We start from the raw sequence: 15,604 nt of genomic DNA, 5'->3' as shown, positions 1-15,604 counted from the left end.
GCTTTACTTAAGAGACTCTTCCAGTCGATACGTAGGTGTTGATAGTGGTTCGTAAAATCTCCGCGTAATAACTTGTCGTCGGGGCCCTGTCTCAGTTTGACATTAAATTGTGACATGTGTTGCTTCCGGGACCTGTCGCCATGGCCACAGTGCGCATGCGCATCTTCTGCCTAGTTTGTCTGTTGACAAACGTGACCAATGCCTCATCTCTGTTTTTGCAGTTTCGTCGCCAAGTGGAATAAAATAATGTCTTTTCACAGGATCGTGTCGACGTTGTGAGGATTCAGGTGGAGTCTTCATGAAGTTGTGAATCCGGTGAGCACTTTAAAAGTAATATTTAACGGGCACGAGTTGTTTAAACGAGCTAATTCATCAGGTGTGGACAGTCAAAGAGTCACTTCAATGCTAGCTAAGTTAGCATGTTAGCAAGCTGAAGTTAGCTAGCTGGATCAGCGTTAGCGTTAGCTGTAACTGTATATAACTACAACGGGTACTTGTTTTGAATAACCACGATCACCACGAGGCCTTCTTATGGTACAAGTGTGAAGCTTCTGCGGTGCTAATCAGCTAACGTTAGCTAAGTTTGCTAGCTAAATCAGTTAGCATAGCATTTGGAGATCCTAGCTAGTGGCTGAGCTAATGTCAAATACCTTTAGCTTCCTACTGAGAACTTTTAGTGACGCTGTACTGTTAATAATCTGTTTATAATGGAAATGTGTCTCCAGCTTAGTCAGTCATATTATCTATACTTTATAGATACATATACTCTACTATGCTGTGGGACTAATAAAGGATTATCTTATAACGTTAGCCTCTGTCTGTATGTTTTCTACCTTAATGTAACGCTCAGCGGACATATTCTATTAAACCATTACAACACAATCAGGTGACTGTTCTGCAGCAGGTTTTTGCATATTGCTCTTCACAAATAAGTACATTTATTTTGTGTTTGTGTAAATAAATGACATTTCAAACAGCCACAGAGGCTTCAGGGTAACTGGTGCGCGAGAGGACCAGTTTGGCCTGATTTATTTCCCTCCCCCTCTGCGTCACGTGGGTTTGGACTTGTTCAACAAGATGAATGAATATGGCTGATCAGGCACCGTGTCAGTGAGCTCTACCGAACGCCAGACCGGCCGGTTTATTGCTCTGGTTGTTCTGCTACGAGCTACAACAAGTCCTGAGAGGCACACCTGTCAGTCTGGTCTTTATACAGGAAATGACCTGCAGTCTGTCTGACCCACAGACCAACAATCTGTGGGCCGTCCTGAAAGCCTGTACTACACTTCATCTGCTGTTCTTAAGGTGCTTCTAAATAATTAAAGATGAGAGAGAGAGAGAGTGAGAGAGACAGTGAGAGAGAGAGAGAGAGAGAGAGACAGTGAGAGAGAGTGAGAGACAGAGAGACAGACAGACAGACAGACAGACAGACAGAGTCGTCTTGTGTTGCCTGTAGTTCCATGAGGATGACCTGCTCACTAATTTAAACACAGCATCAGTTCTGAGGTTTCTGTGTTAACCATGAAGCTACACGTGTTCACGGTTCTATGCGGTGTTCGTTGCTCTGTGAATTTAATTTATTTGAACTTGAAACAGGATGTTGGAGTTGACACTCATTCATTTGTATTGGATAGGAGAGGCTGGGTTGGTAAGAAGTCTCTTATTGGTGAATGAGGACAGTCATGAACACTGATCTGTTTGATTGAAATCAGTTATTTCCATAATGATGATAAACCAGAGAACCCAAAGCTGATAAAATGGACAGTTTTCTGTCTTCTGAACAATGTGTTATTTTACTGTGTGTGTGTGTTTCAGGTCTGAAGTGACAACATGCTGAAATGGCTTTCTGGTGAAGAGGGAGAGCCTGGCTCTGCAGTAAGTACACCTGGTTATTGTTTATTACTTCTATGTAATCTGTGGCGTCATTGAAAATCATCACATATATTATTATTAGAGAGAGACAGACACAAAGTACACCACTGGTTTAATAAGAAGTACTGACAGCAGACAGCAGCCGTGTTCATGTTTCATGTCCAGCTCGATGGATTAGTTAGACTGCTGAGCACGGGGCTTTGACTGGGGGGGGGGGGGGGTTCACTCCAGCTTAAATCCTGTTATTCCGCCACAGCCCATCTCCTTATCTCCACATTACATCAAGCTGTGATCACAATGACTGAGGACGTGTCATAGACATGTCTCATCTTTTCAAACATCCGTCAGCTTTCAGCTCCTCAGTCTCACACACATTCAAATACACACTCTGAAGCCTCGTCTACCTTTTAAAATAGAAGTTCTGTCCACACCAGCTTCGTTTTACAGAGTATCTCACCGGCCGGGCCGGTAGATAAAGGCCACGTCAACGATCCCTCAAGTACCAGAGAACACTGTGAGCATGCTCAGTGAGCTTATTGTCTGTTCTCAAATAGTAAAAGTAGCTAATTATTTCTTTTCTTTGTTTTGTTGACATACTGAATCATTGGTGCCATGGCGAAAACAAAGTTTGACTCATGTGGACGAACGATGACTTTACAATATGAGGAGATGAAGACGTTGATTGGGAGTCTTGTTGTACGAGAGATGAACTCATCTCAGACTCTGAAGACTTCATAAATGCTCCGTTTAAACGTCCACGCAGATACAAAGTAATCAGAGTCTATACATCCACAGCGTAGAGGTTTAGTGACCTAAGACTCCAAACCGTAGAGGAGAACCCGTGTGAAGCTGCCGCTGTACTCCAGATGAATACCTGTACTCTCATTCCGTCTCATGGTGCGCTGCATTCACAACCAAACACAGTGCTTGTGTTGTAGGGTCTCCAGCTCACCGTCCCCCCCGTCTCTCCCCCCTCAGGGTCCAGGCTCTCCAGGCCCCCCCCGCGGCGCTGCTGGTGGCGGTGATGAGGTCGCTGCGGAGGAAGTAACAGAGCGACTCGCCCAAACCGAGCTGCTCGTCACTCAGCTGAAGGAGCTGATCCGGGAGAAGGACGCAGCGCTTCACTCCAGAGATGAGCAACTGAAGGTGAGGGGGGGGGGGGGGGGGGAGGTCAGAGTTGTGTTGGACACGTTATAACACACGACGAATGTCCGCTGGCTCTATGAAGTCATCATTACCAACTCAACAGTCAGGTGGTGTCCAGGTTGTGCAGTATACATGTTATCTATGCTCGTATTACTGATCACAATATGAGCTTTCTTTAGTTTGATACCTCGTCTGTGATTCTCGACAGTAAAGACTCCTGCTTGTGTTCTCAGTGTCCTTTAACTGGCTTCATCTTACCGAAATAGAAGTGCACTAACGCAACTAACCATTTTTATTGGGGATTAAATCTCGTGATTATTTTCTCGATTAATCGATTTGTTCTTTGATCTGAAAAAGAGAATCAGAGTTTTCCCCAAAGACGACGTCCTAGAAATGTCTTTTTTTGTCCACAACTCAAAGACATTCAGTTCACCGTCACAGAGGACGAAAGAAACCAGAAAACAGTCACGTTTAAGGAGCTGGAATCAGACTGAGTCAAAGTGATGAATCGATGATTGAAATAGTTGGTGATTCGATGAATCGTTGCAGCGCTTCACTCTTTGTGACCGTCACTGAAGCCGCAGTGATGTATGCATGTATGCATGTATGCATGTATGCATGTATGCATGTATGCATGTATGCATACATGCATGCATACGTCCAAAAGAGCGTCTATGTATGCATGCATACATGCATGTATGCATGCATACATGCATACATGCATGCATACATGCATGTATGCATGCATACATGCATACATGCATGCATACATGCATGTATGCATGCATGCATACATGCATGCATACATGCATACATGCATACATGCATGCATACATGCATACATGCATGTATGCATGTATGCATGCATACATGCATACATGCATGTATGCATGTATGCATGCATACATGCATGTATGCATGCATACATAGACGCTCTTTTGGACGTATGCATGCATGTATGCATACATGCATACATGCATACATGCATACATGCATACATACATACATGTATACATACATGTATACATACGTCCAAAAGAGCAAAGCCTTCTTCTCCAAGCAGTGAATGTGTTCTCGCTGATTTCCTGACCGCAGCACTTGCCTTCAGACGAGGTGTTCCTGTGAAGCAGTATCTAATGGCGTCCAATCTAATGTATTAAACCCGACAAAATGTCTAAACTTGTTAGAATCTTTGTTGTAAGGCAACAGATTGAATTATAATATATGAAATATATACTTAGCAGGGAGAATAGTAATACATGTGTTCCTTTGTGATTTTCCTCGTACTACACGCAGTAGTGCTCTGGTCTGAGAGGGATTTGTCTCTGGCTGATCCGGGTCCAGCTGGTCACATGAGTTATTCTGATCCTGTTAGTCACCGACTGAGATCAACCCGGATCTAGTTAACTATTAAACCCTCGAGTCTGCGTCACAATAACAAAGACAGGAATGTGAGATTAGAGCTCAGCCGTGATGCAGTTAATGTTTGGAGGGAGCGCCGCTCCTCTACAGGCCGTCCTCACTCTACTGCTCTCACAGCCAGGAACAACGTGAGAGAAACCAGCGGGACCAACTTGTTTCCAAATTATCATTATGAATGTGGCTATTGTTAGCACTCACAGCTGTTCACACAGCAGCTTGTGGAAAACACCGGCTGAATGAAATGATTGAACGAGCTCATTAACGAAGATACATCACCTCACCTCAGCTCTAACATATGTCCTGTCACACTGAGGTAAAGAACATTCACTCTGTGACTCAGGTAGAGAAGCAGACGTGAGGTAAAGAACATTCACTCTGTGACTCAGGTAGAGAAGGTGACGTGTGAGTCCAAACTGTCGAAGCTGCGTCTGCAGAACAAGGCCAAGGTGACCTCGCTCACCTGTCAGCTGGAGGAGCTGAGGAGGCAGCAGGGAGGTCCGGGCACGCCCACTCACAGCAAGAAGGTAAAGACACACATTCACACATTCACACCGCTGTGGCAACACACGTCAACACCTACAATGAATGCATGAAATTCCTGTTTTTATACGAATTCTAATGCAGATCTCAGCAGTACATGTTTTAACCACTGGGGGGCACAATGCAGAGTAAAACACACGTACCGCTGGCTTATGAAGTTGTTGTGCTATAATAATCAACATAGTAACTGCCAGTAGAGTCTCCTGGTAAATGTACGATGCGTGTATGACTTCATAGCGGCGTCTCTTCGTTGTCCCTCGTAGGGATCGTCAGAAGGAGAACACGCCAGTCGAGGAAAGATCGTCTTGCTAAAGAAGAAGGTGGAGGAGCTAGAACAGCAGCTCGCACGGAGACAAGAGCAACTGGAACACAAGGTCAAGAATCTTCATGTTCAAGTGTTACTTCACCTGAGAGGGTGTCGAAAAGAAGGAACCAGTTGGAGATAGTTCACTGATACGGACGGACGGAGCAAATGTTTACTCTGCCTGTTTGTGTTTCATTTAATGTTCCCGGGTACATTTCCAGGGTTGGAAGCAAACGGGCATTCGAACCTTTTTCTCTAACGATCAGCTGGTTTCTGGTTCGTTCCAGAGGGAGGAGGCGGAGTCACAGCGGCAGCGCGGCGAGGAAATGGACGCCATGCTGACGGAGAGGGACAGGAAGCTGGCTGACAAAGAGGCTTATATTGTTCACCTGCAGACAGCGCTGGCTGGAGATCAGCCCATCACACCGGCACCACAGCAGCAGGTCAGACGCCTCGCAAGCTCGCTCTAAAACAACATCTCTTTAATTCAACCCCATCATCACACCAGCGTCATCTTTCTGGTAAACTCATCTACATTTCGAGGGAACACAGTTTGTATGTGACATTTTCGAAGGCTTTTATTTTGAAAGTCCCCCTCATAATGTCCTGATATTGTGTGAGTGACAGTCTGAGGTGGTGTACTGTTATTGTGAAGTTAGGTTGGTCCTGGAAATGTATTATTTATTATTTAGTTTGACTAATTATTCACACGATTTGAAATTCCATTTCTCTCTGAAATAGTTTTTACTGCAGGCGGTATTTTATTTTGTCTTTGGCTCTTCACCTCCTTGCTTCCCTCAAAGCACAAACCCGCCCACTTCTTCTGGGAGGTAGAGAGCGAGGGAAGCCTGAAAACACAACTGTTGTTCACCATGTCCTAATTAACGAGACAAAGACATCCGCTGTATATTCGATGCGTTTCCCGCCCTTATTCCCAGGTGTTTGTTGTTTTCAGTCGTTCATATTATTACTGCATACTCAACATTGAACCGTGCTTCACCTCCCCAGGAGGCGGAGGACGGTGGAGCGATGCAGGAGCTGCAGCTGCTGGTGCAGAGCCTCACCAGGAAGGTGGGCGAGGCGGAGGAGCGCTACAGTCTGCTGCAGGAGCAGACGGACAGCTTCAGAGAGCTGCTGGCCACGGAGAAGGAGCAGCACGTCCAGAGGGAGGAGATGTACAAGCAGAACGTACGTTCCTCTGAGGTTCCTCTGCTGCACCATCTCATGCTGATGTCCTGAGTCTCATGATGTTTGTGTTTGTCCAGATCCAGACTTTCAAAGACATCATCATTCAGAAAGATCACACGGTGATGGAGATCAACCAGATGCACGAGCAGGAGCTCTTCAAGCTCGCGGCCAAGTCTGACGCCAGCGCAGACTTGGACCAGGTAGTGACATCACTCATGTATTATTGTTATTATTGTTATCATTATGCATTATGTCTGAATCAATCAGTGAGGAAACACTTGACTTATTTCAGTAATAATACAAATAATATCTAAATATGTGGAATCCAGCGTTCAGTATTATATCATATTTTACATTTTCTACTTATTTATCATACGTCTACTGTGTGATTACTTGTTTTATTTTATTACTTATGTCTGTTGTTTGTTTGCACTCTGTTGCTGTAATCCTGCACCTTTCCCTGCTGTGGAACTGATGAATTAAGAACTCATCTTATCTCTTTGTGATATTGTTGTCGTACGAGTTGTGATGTCTTGAGAGGTCGGGATCAGCTTGTGAGGCGTGGGTGCAGAAATGAAGAACAAGCGGTTGTGTTCTAACTCAAAATAATATATTTAGAATCTTCAAACAAAAGGTAAACTTCATTCCAGCCGAAAGCCGCTACAAAAACCAAACATAAGTTTCTTCGGGTTCGTTCTCTTTAATGTAAAATAAACCTCTCTTCCTCCTCGTGCGCTCCTGTCCTCCTCTCCACACCAACCCCTCCCGGGCAATCAGTCCCCTCTCTTTCAGCTGGGCCGCCGCCGCCTTGGCCCCGGCTGCCCTGCTGACGATGGGAATTGTAGTTTTTTACCCCGATGCCATGATGGGTTCTAGTCATTGCTGCAACCACCGGGAGGGGATGTATCTCCCGTTGATGACCCTCCCTCTCATGACATCACAGAGTTTATACCATTTACTTCTGTTCAGATGAGACTTAAGAGGGTCGAACCACAAAGTCACTGTTTCTGTGCAACACGGGGAATGAAGAAATCTTTTCTGTGTCGGTTGTGTAACGTTAAAAACGTCTTTGTTTTTGTCTCCTCAGCTTCTGAAGGCTCTGAAGCAGAAGCTCCATGAGAAGGAGGAGGTGCTTCTGGGTAAAACGCAGGTCATCGATGTTCTCCAGGGAGAGGTGGACGGCCGGGACCAACAGATAAAGGTCAGGAACAACTTCTCTGATGGCATGCAGAATATCGATATATATGTGACAGCCATTCCTTAACTCTTCAGATATGAAGTCACATGACACTTCTTCTTCTTCTCCTCTCAGGATCTTGCGGAGCGGCTGCGTCGGCTGCACGTGGAGCGAGAGAGCCTGGCGTCCAAGATGGAGGCCGAGAAGCACGTGATGCGAGCACAACTGCGCGACCTGATGAAGAAGCAGCAGGCGGAGGTGCAGCGAGTGACGGAGCAGCATCAGGCCCAGATGGACCAAACGCAGCGGGATCTGCTGGGGCAGCTGGAGGAGCTGAGGAGGTCCTCGGGAGGTGGACGCACGCCCGCAGACCACGCCTCCACGCCCGCAGACTCCGCCTCCACGCCCGCAGACCCCGCCCCCACGCCCACAGACCCCGCCCCCACGCCCGCATACTCCGCCTCCACGCCCGCAGACTCCGCCTCCACGCCCGCAGACCCCGCCTCCACGCCCACCGACCCCGCCTCTAGCCAAAGGATGGCGGAGCTGGACGGTTGGTGGTTCTTTATTTTGATTGTTCAGAAGACATTCAGAGGAAACGTCATGGTGGTTTAAGACAGTCAGCATCTGCACATGTATATCTGTATGTCAGGAAACATGAAAGAAGGAAGTTAAAACATGTGCATTACAACCGTACATTTGGTCTTTCATCAGAAGATACTCGGATCAGTTCAAACTGATATTCATCCAGATGCCATGACAGCATTCAGTTGTTTCTCACAGAAGACAGTATGAACCCAATGTAACATCAATGAAGGCGATGGCATTCGATGTTATTAAAACAAATGTCATGACTTGCTTTGATGAAGTAGTGATCCCGAAAGACTGTAATGACACTCCACACAAACGCATGTTTAAATCCTATAGCCTTGAATATCTTATCTTAATTAAGATATCTTAATATCATTTGCTTGCAGCCCAAGTGAAGCAGAAAACAGAGGAAGCGAGCAGATCAGAGGCCAAGTTCCTGAAAACCAAGGCCTGGTCCAAGTCTCGGATCAGACAGCTGGAGGAGGAGCTGAAGAAGAGCCAGGTGAGGAGTTGAGTTATTGTGCTCCTGAGGCTGAGGCGCACGATCACCTGACTTCACTGATGAGAACATTACTTACATGTCTGCGGACTCAACAAAGAAGGACAATCGAAAAATCGACATTAGAGTGAATATTCATCCGTTTACAGGATGTTCACCCTTCGTTTCTTTATAACACATTTACTACTTGACTTCCTTCTTTACAGGGTTTGTATGAAGGTGATTAAGTAGTTTATGAATATGAGTTAAAGTTCATTATAATCCCTCCTCGTCCTTGTGGAGGTTACATCTATGTCTCTGAGTTACACTCGTCGTCTTCTTGATTCCTCACAGTTCTTTTAGTTTGTTCGCCCTCTGGTGTTTCACAGAATAACAGAATAAAATGAATATAAACTGATTTGGAAGCTGTTCATTCTGCCCCCTTCAGGCTGGAGGTGCCCCCCCAGACCTGACTGCCCTGAGGAGTCGCATCACAGCGCTGGAGGAGGAGAGAGGGGAAAACATCTGGAAAGTGGAGCGATATGAGGAGCTGAAAGCAAAGAACGGTACAGAAATCAAACCCCAGAGACCTTTTACCCATATATGGAGCAGAAGTTATTGTCGTTGAGTCTTCGGCGTCGTTGGCGGCCGTGGAGCCAGAACAAACGTTGTGTTTGATGTTTTCTGCCAGACATGCTGGAGACCAAGCTAGTGGTGTATGAGGAGCAACAGAGGAGTCTACAAGCAGACCTGGAGCAGTTCACCAAGAGGGCTGCCTCTCAGGTCCGGGGTCCAGACCTCTTCAACGTCCGCCTCCGGCTGCCCGGCGCTGGGCTCCTCTCACTCTCTGCTCCCTTCTGCTCACAGGCAAGCGAGTCCGGCAGCGCCGACGACGCTCAGAGCCAGGTGCTGGAGTGGCAGGAGACGGTGACGGAGGCGGTCAGCGCCAGGGACCGGGCCAAGGAGGAGAAGGCGGCCATGGCCCTCCGCATCAGCCACATGGAGGAGGAGAGAGAGGGTAAGGCCGGTCCTCAGACTCAGCACCAGTTAACACAAGTCGTAGCTCGAACATCCTGATGCACACCTGGTCTGTGCAGAGCGGCTCACACACTGCTCGTGCTCGGTGAGTTTCTTTTATGGGGTTATTAATCGTCACCAACATGTGAAAACCTTCCTTTTAATAAGGGCAAGAAAAATGGCTGATAATGCAGCTTGTGACCACAAATTTACGTACAAATGACAAATATCTCTTCCTCATGATAATGGTATTGAACTTAAATCTCCTATGGCCCAACTTTACATTCTTTTTAATTTAGTGATCAATTATTACGTCACTTTTAAACAGATTAGTTTATGAGTCTGATAAGCCAATAACCAGCTTCTCTTTTATTTATTTAGCCGTCATACTTAGCATCAGTGTTGCATGTCTGTGGCTCCGCTGTTGCTCTTCCTGAGTGTTTCCTGATGGAATTAAAGGGACAAAGGAGTGTTTGGAAGTCCAGAAGTCAACATTTAAAAGTCAAAGATAGTTGGAATCATTTTTCAAAAACCACAACATGTTTTTATCTCATAAAATTAACAAAATATTCTTCTTCAATCCATATTTGTTGGTTTTTAACCTTTCAAACGAGTGTTTTCTCTCCCACTCGTGCACACAAAGGGAGGCCACACCTGAATGACCCGGGCGGTCCAGCAGCAGTCTAACAGCGCCATGAATCACGTTCATAGAACGACAACAAATAACATAAAATACCAGAACAACCATTCAGAGCTTCATTTGTGAACCTCCATAGAAGGGTGAATATGAAAGAGACAACGGAACAGCACTAGTGTTGCACTGTGAAGTGTTTCTAGTGTTTAGTAACAGAAACCCTCTCAGTATGATGCAGGTAGTTATTTAAACCCCAGCTTTCTGTGGCTTCTTTTATTGCTCCTCCATGTTTCATCAGGAGTTATGTTTCACTGTTTGGTCCTCTGTTGTCTGACTGAACATCACTTTCTTTTTCTTATTGTTTTCCCCGTCCCGGAGCATTCGGTCCCCCCCCCCCCCACACACACTCCTGCCCTGTTCCAGGGATGGGAGCAGCCACTCAGAACAGTTTCCCATCAGTTTTGTGCATGCAGGCTTCCCCCCCAAACCTCCAGTGCAGCTCACTGTACTGCCTGCTGCTCCCCCTGAACTTCACCTTGGGAGAGCTACCGGCAGCACAGTGGCAGGCTGCACTTCAGAGTCCGCCATCTTGTTTCTCCGTCCTTCCTCCCTCTCTGTTGTTCCTCTCTTCCATTCCCTTCACCTTCTTCTCTCCTTCTGTTTCCTTTGAGTTCTGCTGTGGCCACACATAATCCACCAGTGATGATTAATAACTATCAGCTACAATGAAACAACTCTTCTGTGGTGGGATGCTCTCACTCCGGGAGGAGGACTAATACGTGTGACAGCATTAATGTCTCTGTAAGCTTCTATTCACTACGTAACAATGACATCAGTCATATCTGACACAGCTCACAGAGTCCACGTGTTTTCACATGTAGTGTCCTCTAGTGATGGTCGATGACTTGGTTTAGGGTGAGGAACAACCTCCGCTTCTTATGAGTGAAGTCAAAGCTTCACGTGTTAAAGCTGCATTCTCTCTAGTGTCCACCAGGGGGCGACTCCTCTGGTTGTCTATAGAAAATGACTCTACTTCTCTCTTGATTTATTACCTCAGTAAACATTGTAAACATGAGTTTATGTCTCAATCTCTAGTTTCAAGTCTTCTTCAATACAGCATGATGTTCATTTAGTACATTATGGTCCATTTAGAGTCACACAGACCATAAAGCAGGGGATGCTTTAGGGGCGGGGCTACACAGTGATTGACAGGTCTCTACCAGTCTCAACCAATGAGAGGCGATGACTCCGTCCACTTCTTATATACGGTCTGTAAGTAGGAATCAGGACGTACGAGATGAAGTGAACTAGGATATCTCAGGAGAGGTTACTGCTCGTCAATGTAAAAGTAATCAAATCTGGACAGAATAACATGAAGACGGTGGTTTGTTGATTTAATGACCTCACTCTACTTTCTGCCATTTTATCTGCTGTATCACTGAAGTACTGCTAAAGGGAACTTTATGTTGTACTGAGTACTTTATCTCTGCTGACCTCACTGTACTTTTGTGCATTTGTATCTACTTTGGTGTTGATTTAATACTGTAATACTGTAATAATCCTACAGGAAGTCCCATCATGTAGTGTAACTTCATAGTGACCATGAAACAGGCCACATTTAGTTTTCTATGCTGCATTGATTGAGAAAGTCAGAATGTTTTTGGCACACAGTAGCCCAGGATTGATGTCCTGGCCTTAACGTGTTCTCAGTAGTAGAAGAAGAAGCCAGTACACGTTCTATGTAAACGTAATAAGTATCATAATGAAATGTCCTGAAGGATTCACAGCGAGTTATCTTCCCACCGTGTGACCCCAGAGCTGAACTCATGAGAACACGATCCCGCTGTGAGCTCTGGGTTCCTCTCCTGCAGGCCGATGTCACTCACTGTCTGCTGACAGAACCCAGCAGACTCATCTCTGCTGTTCTCCCGTAGAACCGTGAACAACCCGTCCTGCTGTGTTGATGCATGTTCAGTACTGTTGTAGTGATGTCTGCACAGATCACATCTCTGCTTCACTCTGCTGTTACACTCAACCCCCACTGAGCCAACTCTTTTCTTTTTCGCCCCCCCCCCCCCACCTTTTACTTTGAGCTGCCCCCCCCCACACTTTAAAATCAGCCTGTTGTCACAAAACAGATGGGAGCGTGTTTTGTTCATTGATTTGGCGTTGCCCTGCTTGCATCCTCTGCTGCTAAATGAAAACACAAATTCAAGAACTCCGTCAGAAGTGAGAGAACATGACTCTCCTTCCTCTCCTTCCTCCACCCCCCCCCCCCCCCACTTGTCTCACGCGTGTTTCATTGTTTCCTCTGCGATGCATATCAGGTGTGCATGGCTCTGACCAGAATGTTGCTTTTGACTGTTTCTCAGGTCCACGTTTCAAATAGAAAAGTGCGAACGTGTCTGTTGACTTTGCTCTTCCTCCATCTTTGATCCTCAGCCGTGCTTCTCTTCCGGTCCGTCTCTGTTGTTGCTTTCTCTGTTTTCTATGTTACAAAAGTTCATTTTGTGGTGTTGAAAGTGCCTCGTCTCCCTCTTCATCCACACCACACCAACACACTCCATCGGTTCGCCTTCTCTGCCATCCTGTCTTCAAAAACCCGTCTTCTTTCACTCTTTCCCTTCATCCTGTCCTCCCCCGTTTTGAAACCCATCCATCAATACATCCTCAATCCAACCCAAACACTCCCCCTCTCCCTGTGGCACAAAACTGATTGAGGATGACTGGTTCTTTCCTGGCTGCTCCGATCCAGCACTGGCCACTCGGCAGCAGGAGTTGGAGGAGGAGCTGACTCAAGCTCGGGGGCTCGGCCAGCACCGGGCCAAGAAGATGGCCGCTCCGGCCCAGCGGAGCCTGCAGGTACGTGGACACGTGGACTGTTTGAGACATTTGTTAAATGTTTCTATGTGCTGATGTCTGAGCACATCTATCATCCATCACATCGATCTCTTTACAAAGCTATTACCAACCTAACAACGTGACAAACACTTGGCCGAAACGTATCTTTAAAGAATGGATGGATGGGTAGATGTGTGGATGGATGGATGATGGATGGATGTGTGGATGATGGATGTGTGGATGGATGGATGATTGATGTGTGGATGGATGGATGTGTGGATAATGGATGTGTGGGTAGATGGATGGGTGGATGTGTGGGTGGATGGATGAATGGGTGGATGTGTGGATAATGGATGTGTGGGTAGATGGATGGGTGGATGTGTGGGTGGATGGATGAATGGGTGGATGGATGTATGGGTGGATGGATGTGTGGATGATGGATGTGTGGGTGGATGGATGAATGGATGGATGTGTGGGTGGATGGGTGGATGTGTTGTTGGATGTGTGGATGATGGATGTGTGGATGGATGGATGGATGGATGTGTGGATGATTGATGTGTGGATGGATGGATGGATGGATGTGTGGATGATTGATGTGTGGATGGATGGGTGGATGGATGGGTGGATGTGTGGATGGATGGATGATTGATGTGTGGATGATGGATGTGTGGATGGATGGATGGATGGATGGATGTGTGGATGATTGATGTGTGGATGGATGGATGGGTGGATGTGTGGATGGATGGATGGATGATTGATGTGTGGATGATGGATGTGTGGATGATGGATGTGAGGATGGATGGATGGGTGGATGTGTGGATGGATGGATGGATGGATGGATGTGTGGATGATGGATGTGTGGATGTGTGGATGGATGGATGGATGTGTGGATGGATGGATGGATGGATGTGTGGATGATGGATGTGTGGATGGATGGATGGATGTGTGGATGGATGGATGGGTGGATGTGTGGATGGATGTATGGATGATTGATGTGTGGATGATGGATGTGTGGATGGATGGATGGATGGATGGGTGGATGTGTGGATGATGGATGTGTGGATGTGTGGATGGATGGATGGATGTGTGGATGGATGGATGGATGAATGGGTGGATGTGTGGATAATGGATGTGTGGGTAGATGGATGGGTGGATGTGTGGGTGGATGGGTGGATGTGTGGATGGATGGATGAATGGATGTATGGGTGGATGGATGTGTGGATGGATGATTGATGTGTGGATGATGGATGTGTGGGTGGATGGATGAATGGATGGATGTGTGGGTGGATGGGTGGATGTGTTGTTGGATGTATGGATGGATGGATGGATGTGTGGATGATGGCTGGGTGGATGTGTGGATGGATGGATGGATGATTGATGTGTGGATGATGGATGTGTGGATGATGGATGTGTGGATGGATGGATGGGTGGATGTGTGGATGGATGGATGGATGGATGGATGTGTGGATGATGGATGTGTGGATGGATGGATGGATGTGTGGATGGATGGATGGGTGGATGGATGGATGGATTGGTGGATGTGTGGATGGATGGATGGATGGGTGGATGTGTGGATGGATGGATGGATGATGGATGGGTGGGTGGATGTGTGGATGGATGGATGGATGGATGTGTGGATGATGGATGTGTGGATGGATGGATGGATGGATGTGTGGATGATGGATGTGTGGATGTGTGGATGATGGATGGATGGATGTGTGGATGATGGATGTGTGGATGTGTGGATGGATGGATGGATGTGTGGATGGATGGATGGATGTGTGGATGGATGGATGGATGTGTGGATGGATGGATGGATGGATGGGTGGATGTGTGGATGGATGGATGGATGATGGATGTGTGGATGGATGAATGGATGGATGTGTGGGTGGATGGGTGGATGTGTTGTTGGATGTGTGGATGGATGGATGGATGTGTGGGTGGGTGGATGGATGGATGGATGAGTGGATGGATGGGTGGATGTGTGGATGGATGGATGAGTGGATGATGGATGTGTAGATGGATGGATGTGTGGATGATGGATGTGTGGGTGGGTGGATGGATGGATGGATGGATGGATGGGTGGATGTGTGGATGGATGGATGAGTGGATGATGGATGTGTAGATGGATGGATGTGTGGATGATGGATGGATGAATGGATGTGTGGGTGGATGGATGATTGGATGGATGTGGGTGGGTGGATGGATGGATGGATGAGTGGATGGATAGTTACTTTATTAATCCCGTTTGACAGACGGAGAAAAGACAAACTTAAAAAAACTCACTTGACGAACCTTTTCTCCCGAACTTGTTCAGTTCTTAAGTCATAAACACAGGAGAGAAAATGAAGATCAGCTTAGGTTGTTGTTTTGTAGTTTTTAATAAAAGTAGCT

General features: G+C 46.5%; 1 protein-coding gene across 1 annotated transcript in view; it reads left to right on the top strand.

Annotated features, from left to right (window-relative positions):
* Positions 1-1,814: 1,814 nt before the first annotated feature.
* LOC306792386 (uncharacterized protein) overlaps positions 1,815-15,604 on the top strand; it is a 34,856-nt gene continuing 21,066 nt past the window's right edge. Inside the window, exons 1-14 of the mRNA XM_079289465.1 lie at positions 1,815-1,875; positions 2,851-3,018; positions 4,827-4,964; positions 5,244-5,354; positions 5,572-5,727; positions 6,293-6,472; positions 6,550-6,672; positions 7,560-7,673; positions 7,785-8,202; positions 8,627-8,742; positions 9,167-9,284; positions 9,410-9,501; positions 9,586-9,736; positions 13,125-13,231. Of these exons, the coding sequence (XP_079145591.1) occupies positions 1,831-1,875; positions 2,851-3,018; positions 4,827-4,964; positions 5,244-5,354; positions 5,572-5,727; positions 6,293-6,472; positions 6,550-6,672; positions 7,560-7,673; positions 7,785-8,202; positions 8,627-8,742; positions 9,167-9,284; positions 9,410-9,501; positions 9,586-9,736; positions 13,125-13,231 (2,037 nt within the window). The 5' untranslated portion in view covers positions 1,815-1,830. The remainder of the gene's footprint in view (positions 1,876-2,850; positions 3,019-4,826; positions 4,965-5,243; positions 5,355-5,571; positions 5,728-6,292; positions 6,473-6,549; positions 6,673-7,559; positions 7,674-7,784; positions 8,203-8,626; positions 8,743-9,166; positions 9,285-9,409; positions 9,502-9,585; positions 9,737-13,124; positions 13,232-15,604) is intronic.

Source organism: Melanostigma gelatinosum (assembly GCF_949748355.1).
Source record: "Melanostigma gelatinosum genome assembly, chromosome: 2".
NCBI lineage: Eukaryota > Metazoa > Chordata > Actinopteri > Perciformes > Zoarcidae > Melanostigma > Melanostigma gelatinosum.
Note: the sequence above shows the minus strand (reverse complement) of the source record. Positions and strands in the feature narration are given on the sequence as shown.